We start from the raw sequence: 18,579 nt of genomic DNA on the forward strand, positions 1-18,579 counted from the left end.
AGGACATTTGCATCACATCATTCCCACACTCTGCTTACTGTGAGAAGGATGTAAACCGATGCTATCTGCGTTTAGACTTGAGTATGTGCTGACTTGCATGTACCAGTCAGGCCTCTTAGGGGTGGTTTTTTTTTTTTTTGTTTGTTCGTTTTTTTTTTTTTGTTTTAGAAATAATATAAAATGACTACTAGGTAAGTGTTTATTCTAGTAGTCTACCAGTTTGTATTTGCAGGGCAGCATTTTTCCTTTGAGGGGGCTTTCACAGAATTGTATTCTTGGGTGTTTCGTAAACACTTTTCCAAAAAATCCTGAAAATGCATGCTACAGTGAAAAGAGTATTCAGAAACTTCCCAGAAGCATTGGATATTTTTTTCCCCCAGGGGAGTAGAAGTGGGGGGATCTACCATTTCATAAAAGTGAGCCTGAGTGCTCTGTGCTCACAAAATACTGTGAGTTCAATGTGGCAAACAGAGCGAAAGTGCATTTTAGCTTCCATCCACCTCTTGTCATTGTTTACTGGTGGTCTGGGATGTTTGGGGTGTGGGGGTGTTTGTGTGGGCTGCTGTTTTGGGGGTGGGAGGTTCATTTTGTTTTAATTCCACCCTCCTTTACCACAGGTGTGGTTTGTAAGGCCTTTATGGTAGGCATGGAGGTGTGGGCTCAGGTAACTTGTGGGCACTCGTGTGGTCCAGAAACTGGGCGTTCAGATGTTTGTGTGTACGGGTTTGAGTTGTTTGCCTGTTTGGGAAGAACATAAGGTAATTCCCTGCCACCACCCAGAAATTGTGGCAGGCAGAGATGCTCTGCTGCCTCCTGGCCCTCAGAAGATCTGAACTGGAAGCAGTGGATCCATGGGTGCCTCCTCCAGATCCATCACTTGCTCTTCCTCTCCTTTACCTTTGCACCCTTGAGTTTAACATCTTGATGTGCCCTGCTGGCCAGCTCAATGGGACACGCTGCTGTTCTGAGGTCAATTCAGGCTCTTGGCCTCTAAGGATGTGTCCGGGGCGGGAGAACAGGACCAGTGCCCTCCTGGGGGTGCCGCAGGCCAGGCAGGGTCCCAGGGAATCAAAGTTGCAGAGGCAGTGAAGGAAGGGGGAAGGTGGGGAGAAGGGTGGGTCACAGGGCGGGGGGTGGGGGGGAAAGGTGGGCAACAGGGGAAACAAGGGGATATCAGGGAGCACAACAGCCAGAGGCAGGAGAGGTGGTAGTAGGAACTGGGGGGAATGGGAGGGACGGGGGTGGGACTGAGAGCAATGGGCGCTTTTTCTCTGTTATGTCCATGACCCTCCTGTATGGGGGAGCCCACAGCCGGACACCGCACTCCAGGTGTGCTGAGGAGGAAGGGAGGATCACCTCCCACCTGCAGGCAATACTTGGCCTAATGCAGCCCAAGACACCATTAGCAATCTCTGCAGCTAGGACATGTTGCTGGCTCCTCTTCAACTCGGTTTCCACTGGGACCCCCAGGGCCTTTCCACAGAGCTGCTTCCCAGCTGGGCAGCCCCAGTGTGTCCTGGTGCCTGGGGATGGTCCCCTCTCTGGCTCCAGTCATTCAGGCAGTTTTCAATCCACTCCAGTGCTCATCCAGCCCATGCTTCAGCTTGTCTTTGAGGAGCTCACAAGGGGAGCAATGTCAAAAGCCTTACACAAGCCCAGGAAGACAACATCCATTACTCCTCCCTCATCCATCGGGCTGGTCTTGGCTTTATAGATGCTCCTCCCGTGGGACAGGCCCCACTTCCCTCCCTTTGGGCAACCCTGCAGGCCTGGCATTTTTGCCCGACTTCCTATTCACTGTGTACAATGCAGTGCTCCTGGAGGAGGTGATCCCTGAATACTCACCTGGTTTCTTCTGCTCCTTTCCTCCCCTTCCCATCTGTGCCCCCTCCCCTTGTCCAGGGGTGTATTCTCAGTGCCTGCAGTGCAAGGACAACTCATTACCACCCCAGGGGGGCTGCACCTCAGAGGATGCAGACAAGGGATGCTGCCCTCTTCTTACTGCACTCCCTCCTTGTACAAAACTCTTTGTACAAAGCAGCCCTGAAAGGCTGCTGCAGGACCTTTGCACATCCCCTTTCCCCCAGCATCACATTCAATACTTGCAGGTTCAGTATCTCTCGCTGGTTGCTGCCTGCTCTTTCACAACCAACAAAATTTACCCATGCTAACTGTGCCTGTCTGCTCCTTCCCTCTGCCTCCCCACCCCAAACAGCAATGCTGTTCAGCACTGCAGAAGGGCTGGTTCGTTCCTCTCCATACCCATACAGCTACCTCTACAGCTACACTTCCACCAGTGAGACCAAGTCGTGTTACTTCAGCAGCCTTGGTCTTTCCGGAGGCACAGCAGGGAGGTAATTCTTGCAGTGATGGGCTGGCCAGCTGCAGTGGATGCCTTCCAAGACAATTCAGGAGGTTCACATTTTCCGCTGAATTGCTGGTGCTGTCCCCCTTCCCTTCGTTCTACTGCACAAAGCCCTTGGGAAATGAGGCGCGATGCCTGTGGTGTGTCTGAGCATGGGGCAGACCAGCTGACACTGAACGTGTTCACACGTACACAGCCCAGAAGCTGCAATGCCAACTGTGCCTTGGCTTCATTGGCTTCAGTTTAAAACCAAGCACCAAAGAAAGGCAAAGCAAGCACTTGCGTTTTATATAAGCCTTTATTTACAACTTGTTTAACAACTGTACACTCTTCTGTAACCTTGGAAGCATTAGTGTATTTGACTGGGAAAAAATATTAAACCTTTTGATTCTAATGGTCATCACCGGGTATTTTTTGTCTATATACAGATATGTATATTAATACTGCTACCATGACAATCTGGTAGTTACACATTTCATAGATGAACCGAAATGGGAAATTAATGTTTTGACACTCTAGGAACCCATTCTCTTACAGAAAATATATCACTGTCAACTTCACAAACAGTTACTTTGATAATTGGTCAACACTTAATTTTGGACTGTCAAACAAGCTGCTATTAAGAAAGTAAGAGAGTTTTCTATGCAGCATAAATGAAATTAGTATATCAGAGACATGCTGGAGATCACCTCTGCATCGGCAGCCCACCGTCACCTCTTGGCAGAGGCGCTACGCTACCGAGTCGAAGTAGCCAGCCCGTTTGCTGGAAGCTACCTGCAGGTTCTCTGTTGCATTAGTGAACTCAAGTTTCGTCAAGCTAAACACAGTTACATATAAATGTCTTAGGCTCAAGAACAACCGATACATAGTTTCCTAAACTGCACAGACCACTGGGATAAATGAGGTACAGCAAAGCTTCGGCTCGGGGCACCCTTGCAGGCAGGTGTGACAAAAGCAGCTATCCCCTCACACCCCGCGCGGAACCGCGGCCCTGGGCTGGGCGGTCCCGCTCCCAGCGTGGCCTGGAGAAGGGCGCGCTCCCGGCAGAAGCGGCACTAGCAAATGGGAGACGAACTATGCCTGGGACACACAACGCAAAGGAAGGGGTTTGTCTAATAAAGCTTGCCCTGACACAGAACAAAGGGATCGATGGCTGGCACCTGGGAAGACACAGACCTCTCGGCGATGCTGGACTGGGCCCGGCAGCAGCACGGAGCCTCCTGCAGCCCACCCTGGGCTGCGCTGCCACAGGCACTGCCGGGCCAGGAGGAGAAGTCCTCACCCTCCAGGCACTGTCAGGCAGAGCAGCACCACCAGCACGGGCAGCCCAGCCCCGGGATCCTGCCTCCCCTGTGCGGGGACACCCGCCCGCTGCAGGCAGCGGTGGGCCTCGCTCTGCCTTTCTCCAAGCAACTCGGTTTGGCACCAGGCACTGCGGCAGGGGCACCGAGGGCACCGTGCACCCCGAGGGGTTAGGATCCAGGCGAGCGAGAGCAGGGTTTTCCCTAGAACTGGGCTTAAACCGCAGGGCTCAGGGTGTGCTCTGCTTCCAGGCCCTGTTGGGTTTCTGCGGCACGGCCTGTGGCTGGGCAGCCTCCTCCCCACCTCTCCCCTGCCAGCCCCCGTACAACAAACGTCTTCACTTAGACCACTACAGTACCCCCTTGCCTTCTGGATCTTGCCAGTACTGGATGTCCAATACAAAACAAAGATACAGTAGTACAAATGTGCAGATTTTTTTTTTTTAAGAATATTAAATAAGCAGCTCTTTAAATTAATATAGGCAAAAGCATTTCGAGTTATACTGTCTAAATATTGCAAATTTCATAGCTAAACTTCATAATACAAAGAAACAGCCAAGCTAGTGCAATTGGAAATGAAATAGCTAAGACTGCAATAATGAGAAAAGAAATAGTACAGGTAAAATATAAACAACCCAAATTATAAACTGGCAAGGACAATCTGCATAATACTGGAAGTGTCGACAGCTTTCATACTTATCTCCATTCACGTTCTTCCCTCAGATTGTTTAACAATTGTACACAGATTGGAAAAAAAAAAAAACGTTTCTGAAAGAAACAGACAACACAGCTAAAACGTAGAGAGAAAAATACAACAGCCACAAACTACTGCATATATACATAGTAAGGAAGCAGGCAGTGTCTGCGAGCAAAGGACTGCACAGTAGTTTGCCTGTCTCGGAGATTATCTGACGAACCTTGCCTGGTTTTCTAAGGAAGATGGGCTGGCCAAGCAGCAATTCATTAGTCATTTCTCCTGGTAAAACACCTCCTTGGCTTTACTTTTAATTATTTAAAATTCAAAGTATATCCTTTAAGGGTGCAGGTGCTTTAAAATTTTAACAGTAACCAAAAGGCATTTTTAGGAACTCATTAAGACTAGGTTTTTATAGTTCAGTATATGAAAATGTTGCAGGAGGTCTGTGTGTTAATGCTGTTAATCAGAATTAAATGGAGTGGACAGACAGAAGTAAAATGGAGAGCTGACAGTGCTCTGTCAGTTTGCAGAACGCCTCCTGTAGAGCTCTGAATACTGGATTTCCTCTCTTTTAGCCTCATAGGAGACTTTTTGTGAAGATAAATAGTAAATGGAAGCGGGAAATGGGAAAGCCAGTTCCCAAGATGATAGGCTTCTCTGCAAGTAGATCTCCCTTTGAAATCAGATGCCCATGAGTCTTAAGTGTAGAACTGGTTAAGTTTTGGTTATGCAGTCTGGACAGAAAAGCAAGTCATGCACTGAACAGTCCCTGTTATAACAATGCTGCAGGTCATGCAACCACATCACTGCAAATAAAAGAATAAAGAGAAAGTTAAAAAGCAGATCACATCACCATTTAAAAAACAGAGAACAGAACAAGTATTTTCAAAGCAGTTCAGTAAGGCCGTCTCTACTTCGAATTGTGCAAATTCACAGGGAAAACATCTTTGCCAGAGCAGCGCTTCGAATTAACAGGAGGATTATAGGCCAAGAATTGGGAACAGCAACAAAACAGCCTCGAACAAATATCAAAATTTAGACACAGTTCAGACAAATTTAAACACTTCTGAGTGACGTTCTGCAGGGCACCATTCTCTGCTAACATAGCTATGGAAACTAAGTTTACACAGCTATGAAAATCTCTGGCATTCCTGCTGTCTGTGAGTACGACTAGTGGAAAAAAAAATAAAAATCAAGCTCAATACAAAGTGAAAGGTGCCTGTCCAATACTGTGCATGGTTATAAACTAGAAGACAATCATCAGGGTCAAAATGACTCTGCCTGGGACTTCAAGCTCTGAGCACCGCAAATAAACTTCAAGCATTTATATTTCATCAAAGATCATTCTGTGCGGGACACCAAAACGACATCACTGCTGTATTACGCTGGGAAGCGCTACTCATTCATTGCATGAAGGTTTTAATCACAAGGAAATTACACGTATTCTTGTTAAAACACACCAAGTAGGAGCCCTAAGACCACACCACAACACTGCAGAAGTGAACCTAAGTCTGGAGGACAGCTGTATAGGCTGATACACTCTCCCTTGTGGCCAGTGGACTGACAGGTGGAATGCTTTACTAACACAGCTACGGTGCTTTCAGGTTCCCCAAGCAGCACAAACACCCTTGCACAGCACGGCAGAGCACTAACTGCTCATTCTCACTTTCACTTGTCCCTCACTAGCTTCACCCCGCTGAAATCACACTGTGCAAACCGTTTCTCTCCCCATTTCTGACTCCCTAATATTGCACTAGTCAAGCACAGTTCTAAGGACAGTTCCTGTGACAGGAAAAACCCAGGTTACATACAGAAGGAAAAATATTCATAACTAAACTCAAGGTCTTAGAGTGATAAAAGGTCTTTCTGCTGCAAGTCCTGCAGCTTGTATGTCCCTCTTTTGTCCTGCTCAGAATGCTGATCAGCTAACAGTTGAAAAAGAGGAAGATACACACATAAATCAAATGGAATAAACCCAGAAAATGCTTAAAAAGAACACATTCAAAGTAGACCTTGGGAGTGTATGTGGAGTAACTACTGTCTGTCTGAGATGCGCTGTTACACTTGCTTTGCACTGCCTGGATGCAGAAAGTTACAGAGCTCAGGATTAATTATATGAAGATTACTGCAGTTAGTCAAAAAATAAAAGTTCAAGCTATATAAGGATTTATCTATTCTATTATGCATAAATGAATACAGGCTACTCCTTTAATCTCACCTGGCTATTACACAGTTCAGACTTACTGTTTTGTAATGCTCCGAGTGACCTGATGCACATAAACAGAAATGACATTGCAGGTTTCTCCCTGGGACATTAGTACTTTTAAAGAGGACCTGTAAATTCTGGACAGCGTATTCTCTTCTCTTTTGAGGATGTACAGATAGCTTGGTTCATCTGAGAGTGCCCTCTTCAAACCTGAAATTCTTACCTTGCTCTAGAATAACTGTCTGTTAATTTCTTTCTCTTGAGGAACTTCTCAAAATGAATCAATACTTTCAGAAGCTACCTGTTGCAGCAGCACTCCGGAAGATGACAGAAACGTGAGCGTAAATTCACTCAGCATGACCTGTCACTATTCCTGTGACACCTTCAGAATGGGACAGTTTATTCAGCATAGGACTTGCCTATAGAGGAGTGACTTTCCCTTGTCTTACCAGTACAAAATACTTCAGCTATATGTAACTGATGGCTTGCTGTTAGCCTGGGGGATTATTTATTGGTGAGACATTTCCCTTCAATATTCAGCACCAGATCTCATTAGCTCCACTTCATTGTAAGTGGTTAATTAGTGACTTAAAACCTCCTTAACCTCTCTCTGTCATCCTGTGTTTTTTCCACACGCAGACATGACAGACAACTCCTGCACATCACAGCCTCAAGAGGGATGGGAACCTCTCCTTCTCACTCACCTGGCCTGCTCTGGAGCCACCTACCAACACACTGACTTCAGAACAGTGCTCACACAAGCCAAACCTGATGCAAACAAACAAACAAACAAACAAACAAAAAACAAAAACAGCCAAACAACCCAACCCAACCCCATGTTCTTACTAAGGAACTACTTTTGTATTCAGTGTATGTTCAGTCCTAAGAGAGAGGAGGCTTTCTGTAGCTATCTGCTGTCTATAACTAGTATTTTGTAACAGAATCACCGAAGTCATCAGGGCAATGCATCTTTACTTGCAATTAAGGACAGCACTTACCTGAAAGCATGGGCAGTACTTACTTAGTACTGTCCTTACTTTCAAGTCTAACACTACACTCTTCCCAAATATTTCTAAAATCACTTAATGGCTTCTACTGCTAAAGTTTTTCTTTCCTGCATCTATTCTTTTTTTTTCCCATAGCATTTCCTTTAGATTTTAGGCCTCAAAGAACCCATTAACCCATCTTTTTGGAACTGTGTTAACACCACTTCAAGTTTTTGTAGTTCTTACAATCACCGAATACAAAGTGGATTATAAATTCTAAGAATTGTGGCCTTAGAATGTCCCCTTTATTACTGTTTCAAGATTTTACTGATATTGCTAAATATGAACTTAAAAACCCCTCAAAACCACTGACACCCCCAAGAAACAGGTTTATTCTCCTGGTTACCAACTTTCGGTGGCTGAGAACTAAAAGTCTCTACTTTATAAAATCTGTACTGCATAAGGAATGTTTTATTCAAATAATGATAATAGAAAAATAACCTAATGGTTTTATTGCAACTGTCTTACAATATTACAAGTATTTTATGATACCAGAATGATTTGTTTAGGAAGCCGCCTTGGCGACAGTGCCAAGTGTTGGTACAATGTCCTGTGGGACTGTATGATTTGTCAAGTTTTCTAGGACTTCTCTATCTACATTCATTCATTTTTGATCTACATTCATTAGCTGGTCTATGTATCAATAAAATAAGCTGATGATGTACTTAAAAAATGACCTTTGTATCCCAGTATTTCAGTGAATCCACTAAAATAAAATAAAATGCAAAAACGGAGACCAGGACTAGAGAAATCCTCAGCATCTCCAAATACTGCAGTGAGACTGTCAGCAGAGACAAAATCTCCAGGGATTTGCTATAGAAGATTAAAGAAGTCTGAGGATGCTGATAGTGACAGTTTCTGTTTTACTGACATTGGAAAAGTCTCCAATGCTTCATCAACTGCAATTCAAAATTAATTAGAAAAACAAAGATCTCCAAAGGCTCAGATTTCATTTCACTGCTTTTAAACTACCACCAAAAGGCAGAACTGTGAAAGACACACTGCTCTTCAGATTTTTGTACTTAATGGTTGAATTTATCTGTCTCCTCCACCTTCGAACTGAAGAAATCAAACCTTATTTTTTATTATATTCTGCAGAAGTACTGACAGGCTTCTGGTCCTTTTCTGCTCTTCCAGAGGGAAGGAACATCACAGGAGCAAAGCAGTGATGCCAGGAAGTTTTCTGGATTCCTTGGAAGTGACTAACTTGAGATGTGGCTAGGATTCGACAAACAATTTGACATCTGCCTTTGCCTGACCCCAGAAACAGTATCTGGTTCGTGAAGATGCTCTGAGCACAAGTGAGACTCACTCCTTGCCACTCCTGGCTCCTGTACCAGCATATCCAATAATGTACGACTCCACTTCTTTCTCCTAATGAAAGGCACAAAGCAGGGAAGCCTTGCCAGTGCAGAATAGAGCTGGACTGCCTGGGCTGTGTGCAGCGTGTGTGGCTCAAGAGCTCATTCATCAGATTCCATGCTCACCCAATTTTTACGTTTAATCTCTTACGTTTATGATTTACCTTCTCGTTTTAACAGAACACTACATGTATCACACTGCCAGCGTCAGCTAACACAGCTGTTCTAAGGAAGGGCTTCTGATGAGGTTTCCTTCTAAGCATATCACCTCATGAGATCACATTTCAGTCATAATCCAGCTTTCAAACTATTCTGCAGGTGACACCTGAAGCACAACTACTTTTTTTCAAGTGGAAAAAACATCACTGGAAAGTATTTCTTGTCAAGGAAACCTCTTCTAGCTATTTATTTGCACAATACTGGTGAGAAAACGCCTCCAAAATTTGCTAAACTTGGTTTGGAGATGTCAAAGCTTATCAACATAGTATTACTGCAAAAAAAAAAAAAAAAAAAAAAAGAGTCCACATTCTACCTAAAACACGTGCAAAAAACACAAGAAGTCAGTATTACATCTCTGACTTTGAGTGCAAAAATAGCTCCCTCATCAATCCTTGCAAAATGTCAAACTGTCCTGGGGGGGAGGGAAATCTATAAAATGAATAAAATTCAGGAACTGTTTTGTTTTGTAAGAGAAAGAAAAACTAGCCACATTCAAGATGGTCTTCCTGCAATTGCTAACTAGAGGAAAAACAAGCTCTGAAGTTAAAATATTTTCCAATTATCATATCTACAGAAAATGTCAACATATCAAGATAATCAAACCCACTACAGCTCATCCAGGAAGCCGTGGACAGCCTCACGCACTAGAGAACTGAAAAAGCAAAAGCTATGTGCATAAGTCAAAATACCAAGGGCTTTAAAATCTACAAATCCCCTTAAATTTTCTTGACAGCTTGCACATACCACTTACTATCAAGATGATCATAAAGCAGCAATAGGATTTGTCAATATTAATTCTTTCATACACATTGAATATAAAACCGACAGTGCTGTCTACGTGAACAGAAGGCCACAAAGAACTTGCAGAGTTAATGCTGCCACCTCAAGGGACATCATCAGAACAGCACAGGATTACCATTTGGTCATTTCCAAAGAGATGATGAAAAACACCTCGTAGACAATGTGTATGTGCTTCATTTTACAATATATACAGCTGTGTGCTACAGTTTGTTTTCCTCTGCACTGTGGATGGGACACACAGCCCTTAAATTAGATCAGAACACTTGGAAAATGGATGTTAGGATCCAAATGGTTAAGTGTTGCTTTAAGGAAATTGGGGAACACGAATACTCTTTTCTGCAACATCTGATCACACATGCTAACAACTTAACATAGAAATACTTAAACTGGACTGCACACACATTCTGTAAGACCAGAAACTAGGCTTCAGCTCTAAACAACGAACATGTGTGTGCATTTAACTGCTGCGTGTTGTTGGCATTTAATTTACATCTCCCAGAAGGACTGTTCTGGGAATATCCTCAGCACAGCACTTAGGAATGCAATCTCATGAACTTTTTAGTTGTTTATCACTGCCCTGAAGAGCTTTTTTTTTTTTTTTTTTTTTTCCTTTAAGACCAGTCTGCAGGCTTTTTTTTTTCTGTAGTGTATCGAGACAGCCTATAATTTAACATTGTCACTACAGTTTTGATGTCAATAGTCTTTGTTGCCTCCAAAAAAGTCTTCCTAGAAGTTTCTTTGAAGTACGTATTGTACTAAGAGAATTCTGTTTTACGGGGCTTTTTTGCTATATTCTTTTACTGAGATACAAAGAATAGACAGCATTCACAGCTGGCTAGCTCCGCACAGGTGCTTATTACCTCATGTCACACTCTCAGTCCTTGTTTTTTAATAGCACGCTGCTTCCAAAACTACAAAACAAGGATTTCTTCAGAGCCATCCACGCTACACAATTAATAATTGCTGTATGCAACAGATAATCAAAGGAAAATGCTAAAAAACGCAGAATTAAATTTCGTTGACTACCATTAGAAGTCAAAAAAAGACTTATTGGAACTGGATAGAGGGAGATGCTCTTTAGATGCATAGGTATAAGACTGCAATACATTTTTAGATTTTTGTCTTCAACACAAGCTCTGAGCTTCTGTTGAATACATGCCTCAATGTCTTATCTTATGGGAAAACGGAAAGTCCAAACAGAAAGAGGAGAACCTACAGAACAGAAAACAAAAATCAACAACCAGAAAGAGGGGAGGGAAGAGAAGCCATGAGAGAAAACTTAAAGACAAAGCTTCTAATCAGCGTTTGCACATCTCCCAACCATCAGGAGCATTTGTCTGTCATCAGAACTTTGGAAATAAAATAGTAAAATAAATGTTACAATAATTAAAGCAAGTAGTTTTATTCTAGTGTGCAGATTATATTCAAGTGATTTTAGATATGCAACTAATAGCAACAGTAAATTAAATTATTAAATAAATTTACGAGAGACACCCCCCTCCCCCTTTAAGGTCCTGGTGTTCCTTTCTTTCACAAGTAGGCTTTGGCAGTTTGATAACAGACAAAGGCAGTGTGATTAGAATAAAAAATGGAGCTTTCAGTGTTCTTACATTCTTTCTCTGGGTGACATAAAACATTCTACTCTCGAGCAAGAACATCAAATTCGCTTATTTGCTCCTGTTCACACACGACATGCAGTAAAGAGTTCTTCAAAGGACTAGAATGGATTGCACAAAAAGGTCAGTAAAAGATTTCTCACAGAAACTGTGGTCATCTTGCTACCTAATATATGACTTCTTTGATCTGTTAGCATTTGGTATCTCAGTAAGAGACAGCAAAACGAGGATCAGCTGGCTGAACTACAGAAATTGTCCTAAACTGTCTTTGTTGCCTAACTGCCATTATTAACTTTCCTCCACACAAAGAGATACTTCTGCTGTCTCAGTTTTATCTTGCAAGTATAGCCCAGACTTCTCACATCATGAATTAACGAGAAGAATTTTTAGAAAAATCATTTTTCTTCCAAATAAAAGACAAACTTATGAAATTCTGAAGTTAACTTGAAGTTAATGAACTTCATATGTTTTTGTATTACTGGAAAAAAAAAAACACTACATTTTTCAGACACATATTGAAAGTATTCTTAGCCTAGATTAAAACAGATGATGTATTTGAGGATAAAGGAATACCTACGAGCACCATCCACCTATTCCTTACCCTTTAATCTCGGTGTACTCATTTTAACTATCCTTTGTTCAATCCACTGAAGTTGTGAATTAATATAGGTCTTCAGATGCTTATTAAATGCTAATAGGCCTTTTCTATGAAGGTATTTATGAAGAAACATCTTCACTGGGAAGGGCATCTAAATAAGGTAAAAGAATAAATGTAGGAACCAGACTGAACATGCATTTAGGGGGCCAAACAGTTTCAAAATGAAAAATGTTTAAAACAGAATCACCACAAAATAGATTGAAGACTTCAACCTATACTCAGGTCCTCTGTGTCCATCAATTCTTTGACGAAAATGATAGCCAGAACATAGAATCGCTCAGGGGAAAAGCAGAATTTTGTAGGACCAGGGCCTAAATTAATACTAGGGAACATCTGCCACCCCACTGATCAACATGAAGGCGCTATAGAGAGTGACATATGATCAACTAGATACATGCTAGGAAGGTAGTACAACAAATTACAGCCAGTTTTCAACAAAGTCAGCAACATGCTCACCTGAAGGCACTGGTACCATTAGTAAGGCAACTGATACAAATATACCCTGAATCAATATATTAAAAGCAAGTTGCTTAGTAGAGGATGACAACTGAAGCATATTAACATCAACAGTAATTTAGGCCTTGATCCATTATCTACTTGTTAGTCCATAATTATAAAAAAATTAATACAAATGCTTTTTTTTTTTTTTTTTTAAACGGACGATGCAGTAGCGTATTAAAGCATTTCAAATATTCCTCAATCTTTTTATACTATATGTTAACCACACACTTGATCTAGAAGAGTGGGACAAATCATTTAAAAATATTCCGTTCTGTCAGCAACACGTAAAACCAGCAGACCAACAAAAGCCTTAAAAATCATCCTGCTTCCCTACTAAATGCCAAGAGTAAGAGCAAACTTTATACAAAGGAGATTTTTTTTTGTTATTTCTTGTTACTGATAAGTGTTTTAGCTGCAAATATAATTTACAATAACATATATTAATTTTGAATTTTTGTGATGAGTTTTCAGCTTTTTTTTGAAGCAACTGGATAGCACAAAAATAAAAAGCCTAATTCCTTTTAACAAATGCAGTCTTGTAAAGCATCACAACCCTTATAGGCACAAATGTATCAACTGTGACAGGAGATTCACATTGTTACACAGCCCATATGAGGCTTTTTGTAAGGGACCAGGCTTCATACGAGTTTAAAAGATTCCATTATTGTATAACACTCCTCTAGATGTTTTCAAAACTTTGGCACATTCAGAAAAAGGAAGAGAGAGAAAAAGGGACAGATGGGCTTCAAAAACCATAAACAAAGGGCATTACAAAACAACAAGGAAACCATAATAAAACCCTTTCCTGAACTGTAAAATAATGATGGTAACAAGGGAGAAAGAGAAAGGATGCTGGTTGCTTTTTGTTGAACGCTGTCACTTGCAACAGAAGTGGCCTTGATCATAGGGCAATTTTCTTTCTAAGAGCAAGGCTTCTCTACCTTGCAGTTGCTGGCTGGACATGACCAGGGTAAGATCTCCTTGTGCTCGTGGCTTGCCTTTGTCTAGCCAGGAAGGACTGTCCTGAGCCTGTGCTAGCTAGTCTGTCTTCTGCTGCTTTTTTATGCAGAGTCATTCCCTATGGACAAAGAGAAACTTCTTAGAAAAAAAATAGAACATGTAGCATTCAACAACTTCATTCATTTACATTTTATTTCCTCTTCTTCACCCACACTTACTAGGTTGTTTTGAATTTCAAACACAAAGCATCACCTTTTCAAGGCTAAGGCAGACATCCTTCCAGATCTTTTACCATGTTCTCTTCCACCCCCCACCCTCCCCAGTCACTGTCCAGTTTGGAATACATTGTTGAGCAGCATGTCCCCCAGTTTCCCACATCTGACAAAATGCTTCTCCACATAAACACAGTGACTGGACAAACCTTTTCAAAATTGCCTCCTCCCCTTGTCACCCCAGACCCCTTTAGCATGCTGAGCCAGAAGAGTACTTCTCTTCTGAACACAAATTCTTTCCATCTCTGCTCTAGCTCATATGGCAGGATCACACCTTGAGAGGAAATATGTTTTCAGCAGGAATGAATGCAAGGAGGAAATGAAAGTTTGAAGAAATAAAAAAAAAAAAAGCTGTGATGGGTTGTATAGTTGTGTACAAAAGCAGAGGCTAATTACAGAAAGACATACAGAAAGCTATCAAGATGTATTTCATGATGAGCTATTGAACCATAGCTCTTGGTTCAGCCCTGTCTTCTGTTCATAAGTGGTACTAATGCAACAGAATTGTTCAAGGGCACGAGTCACTTGAAAATGTTTTCAGTATTTAAAGGATTCAAACACTCTCCAAGTACTATTTTTGCCTTAATATTCATGGACATAACAAGAACACAGAACATCAGGAAGAAAACTCTGCCCAGAAAAGACAGTGAGGAGGAATTTGAACTCAATGGTGAAGGAGAATGAACCATGAATGTTACATGGGTCATGGATTCCTTCTGTCAGGACAGCAGATTCAATGCAGCCACACTCTACCAAAGAGAAGTCTTGAACATATTTGCTGAAGGTGAAAAATCTCCTTGCACACATGCCCAGCAAAAGCTGTGTGGCTGCTTTTTTATACTCTGAATATTTTATGGGAGGGTCACACTCCTGTGTTCACCCTTCACTTGGGGCTAAACCTATACCTAGGTTAAAGAGGTTGCTTCTCAGAGTGCTTACTGCAGCAGTAAGCTTTCTTTAAGCCCCTTCGTTTGAAACAATGAGAAGGCTGCAGAATCAAAGAAAGTACATCTGAGCACTGTAAGTCAGCTTAATTGAAGATATTTCAATTAAGGAAGATTTCAAGACAGCAATCTGAAGTTTCCTTCCCTCTATAAAATGCCAATTCCGGTCTTAAAATTTGAAAAATAACAGAAGTGTTCTCACTTACCCCAAGGTTAACAAAGGAATATAGTCTTATATAACGATAACTTAAAATGATTAAAAAGCATTTGTTTCTGTGTCTTATGTGTTGGAAAATGATTTTCAAACAAAAAAAATAATGTAAATAAATGAAAAATTCCATGAACAACCCAGAAATAACTAATATTAATCCCTTCTTTGTTTTTTTTTTTTTTTTTTTTTTTTGTTTGAAAGTTTGGGATTTTCTTACCATATTATACCAGGCACTAACAATAAATTTCTCCTCCATTTCTCTTTGACTTTTTGTTTTTTCATATTCTTTCTATAAAAAAAAAAAGCATACATTTAAAAACAAAGTACAGTAAGTATTAGTCTACACCTAAAAAAAACACAAGAATAATACACATCTACCAGGAAACGTGAAGATTACTACCTCCAATGAATGAAACATTCTATCCCGTTCCTGCAACTGATTTTTCAGAGCCTGAATCTCAGGAGCTGCACCCTGGTTTTGCTTAGGATCTAAGGTGCGGATGACCTGTAAGAGAAAAACAGATTGTTTTAAATTAAACACTGCAAAAACAATTTAAGTGAAAAAAAAATAATCAAAGAATTATAACCATGCAAGGCTGATTACAAAAACAAAATAGTGACTTAAAACATATCAATGGTAAGAAAAGACATTCCAAGATGTGCAGCAGAGGGATGTGCAGTCTTAAGAGGCTGACTCCCGTGACACAATCTTGCTAAACAGCATGACAGAGGCTCTGCCTCTGAACATCAGTCACGGTATGTTGGAGAATCTGAACAGGGTTCTCTTCCATGTGACCATGAAAAATAATACTTCTAATAATACTACTAATACTACTAATAGTAGTTTTGAAAAGCAGAACTGAAGAAATTCACTACACCAGACTCACATATGCAGGTCCTTCCTCTGGTTACACTACCTTGGGGCCACAGTGGTGGAAACATTTTCTCAAAGACTTTTTACAAGACTCAAAAAGCTCAGGTTTACTTACATGTTCCCTGTTACTTCCTCCCCTTCAATTTGGAAAGATTACACCTGGTGCCATGGGGTACCATTGAGGTATCAGGTGCTGCTATTTCTAGAAAACTTATGCGAAAAAGCATCCTGTGGCACATGCACGATCACTATGTTACTAATACGATGAACAGACACCAAGTTGTGTTCATGTGTGGCATCCACCACAGGCAGCATTTGAGTGCTATTAACCACAGAGCTCAACTAAGAACAAATCCAGCAAAATGCTTAGATACCTAAGCTCTCCATAATAGAAAAGGGCAGACAAGTTTTTAACATGCTGGGGATATATAGGAAGAGACCTCTGATTTGTCTTCCTAACCACTTCAGAATGATATATAAATGCTTTAAATGTTACTAAGTCATTTTTACAGAATAGTATTGTATTCATGGAAGAAGACTCAAAAGTATATTAAGTTTCTAATAAAACATACACTAGACTTAAACATAATTTCTATAGTGGAGGGCTATAATGATTGTAAGCGTCTTCACCAAAAAGAAGTCAAAGTTGATGAGATCACAAAAAGCTAACCTAAGAAAAATAATTAATGCTACTGTTATACAAAGCACCCTATAAAGTAACACAGATCATAGAAACAAATCTTATTGAAGGGGGAAATCAGGATTCTGTCTTTCACCAGAATACTCTAAGAATATAAGATGTAAAAGAGAAAACAGAAAAAAAGAAAAAAAGATTCATTTAGTTTTACAGAAGGCCTTTGAAACATCTTAGAAGTAGTCACTGAGAAAACTACATAGAAATAAAGGAAGGAAGCCTAGCGTTCTGACAGATTAGGAACCCTATTACGGATTTCCATTTAACTCAATCCAGACATAGCAAAAAGATCTTGATGTTACCATGAATAGATGAAACAGATGAATGAAAACACTAGTATACTTTCAAGAAACTCAAAATATAGAAAGTATAGAAGACGTGGGTCCGTGGTTGAGACCACAATGTTGCCATTTTAAAGCTGGTAGTATATCCACATCCTCATTACCATATTTAAATATTAGCCACCTTCTAGCCCAAAGCATACATTCAATAGTAAAGGTAAAAAGCCATACTAAACGTCAATAGGAGAATCTAACAGCTTGTGTAAGTAGTTCATATTACTTTATGTAGAAAAAGCATCTGTAAAAAGAGTTCACATTAAAATGGTTTCTAAACCAGCTGGCTAAACCAAGACATGAACAAAAATAAACCAGGGCAAAAGATGAACAAAGAAAGCAAAACACAATTTAAATTGGTGCGAATGACTCTGCCACATGTGTAATTACCTCTGACTGTAAACTCTAAAGACTACGACTGAGTGAACTTGTCAGAAGCTCCATTAAAAAAAAAAAAAAAAAAGATGACCAATTTATGTGAGCAATAAGAATTCAGTGAAATCTGAAGCAGCTAAAAGCTGTATTGACAAAAAGGTGCATCAAAATTATCTGCTCCAGGTAAGGGAGACATTACTGACTGAGCACTGTGAGAAGCCTACACCATCTGGAAGCACACACAAATAGATTCAGCCACCTGAGAAGCAGAGAACCCCAAACTTCCTCTCCCCTCTCTGCCTCTTATTCTTCAACCAAAAGAAGAAAAGCTGATAAAAGCAGAGTTTGTTGGTCCAATTGTGCCTGTACTTGGTGGGACTAAGCCACATTTGCGTGTACAAAGAGGAAAGATGTGCTGGAAGTCCCCAGAAGCCCCAGCACAAATGCCAATTAAGGAGTACTTCTGCGTATCGAGCTTCCCTCCCTTGAATTGTTTTACATAAGTGGTTCTCTGATTCTGAAACTGCACAGCACAGATGTTCCGGTAATTTCTCCATTACCAATCCTAGTATGGATGATCAGAGGGCTGGAGCACCTCTCCTATGAAGTCAGGCTGAGGGAGCTGGGGTTGTTCAGCCTGGAGAAGAGAAGGCTCCAGGCAGACCTCACAGCAGCCTTCCTGTGCCTAAAGGGGGCCTACAGGAAAGCTGGGGAGGGACTCTTTGTCAGGGGGTGTAGTAGTAGGACAAGGGGAAATGGCTTTAAACAAAAAAATGGAAGATTTGGATTAAATGTTAAGAAGAAATTCTTCCCTCAGAGGGTGGTGAGGCATTGGCACAGGTTGCCCAGAGAAGCTGTGGATGCCCCATCCCTGGAGGTGATCAAGGCCAGGCTGGATGGGGCTTTGAGCAACCTGGTCTGGTGGGAGGTGTCCCTGCAGGGGGGTTGGAACAAGGTGATCTTTATGGTCTCTTCCAACTCAAACCATTCGTTGATTCTGTGATAATTAACATGGAACACACATACTTACGCTTTTGGCCTTTTCCAAATACTTTTTGTAACGCTCTTCCATTTGCTTCATTTCCTCCTCTTTTTTCCGTAAGGCTTCTTGTAACTCTTCAATTTTGAGTGCTTTATGTCAGG

The 18,579-nt window shown here is 41.2% G+C and overlaps 1 protein-coding gene across 4 annotated transcripts in view; it reads right to left on the bottom strand.

The window, feature by feature from the left end:
- Window positions 1-2,644: 2,644 nt before the first annotated feature.
- HOOK3 (hook microtubule tethering protein 3) overlaps window positions 2,645-18,579 on the bottom strand; it is an 87,077-nt gene continuing 71,142 nt past the window's right edge. For 3 of the 4 annotated variants that reach the window (XM_032206724.1, XM_032206722.1, XM_032206721.1), the window contains 5 exons: window positions 18,467-18,567; window positions 15,559-15,663; window positions 15,376-15,447; window positions 13,713-13,849; window positions 2,645-5,169 (listed from right to left, as the gene is read on the bottom strand). In XM_032206724.1, coding sequence (XP_032062615.1) covers window positions 5,154-5,169; window positions 13,713-13,849; window positions 15,376-15,447; window positions 15,559-15,663; window positions 18,467-18,567 — 431 coding nt within the window. In that variant the 3' untranslated portion in view covers window positions 2,645-5,153. Of the gene's footprint in view, window positions 5,170-9,484; window positions 13,850-15,375; window positions 15,448-15,558; window positions 15,664-18,466; window positions 18,568-18,579 lie in introns of those variants that run through there. The other variant, XM_032206723.1, reaches the window with a different exon arrangement.

The sequence above is a fragment of the Aythya fuligula genome, chromosome Z (genome assembly GCF_009819795.1).
Source record: "Aythya fuligula isolate bAytFul2 chromosome Z, bAytFul2.pri, whole genome shotgun sequence".
Taxonomy (NCBI): domain Eukaryota; kingdom Metazoa; phylum Chordata; class Aves; order Anseriformes; family Anatidae; genus Aythya; species Aythya fuligula.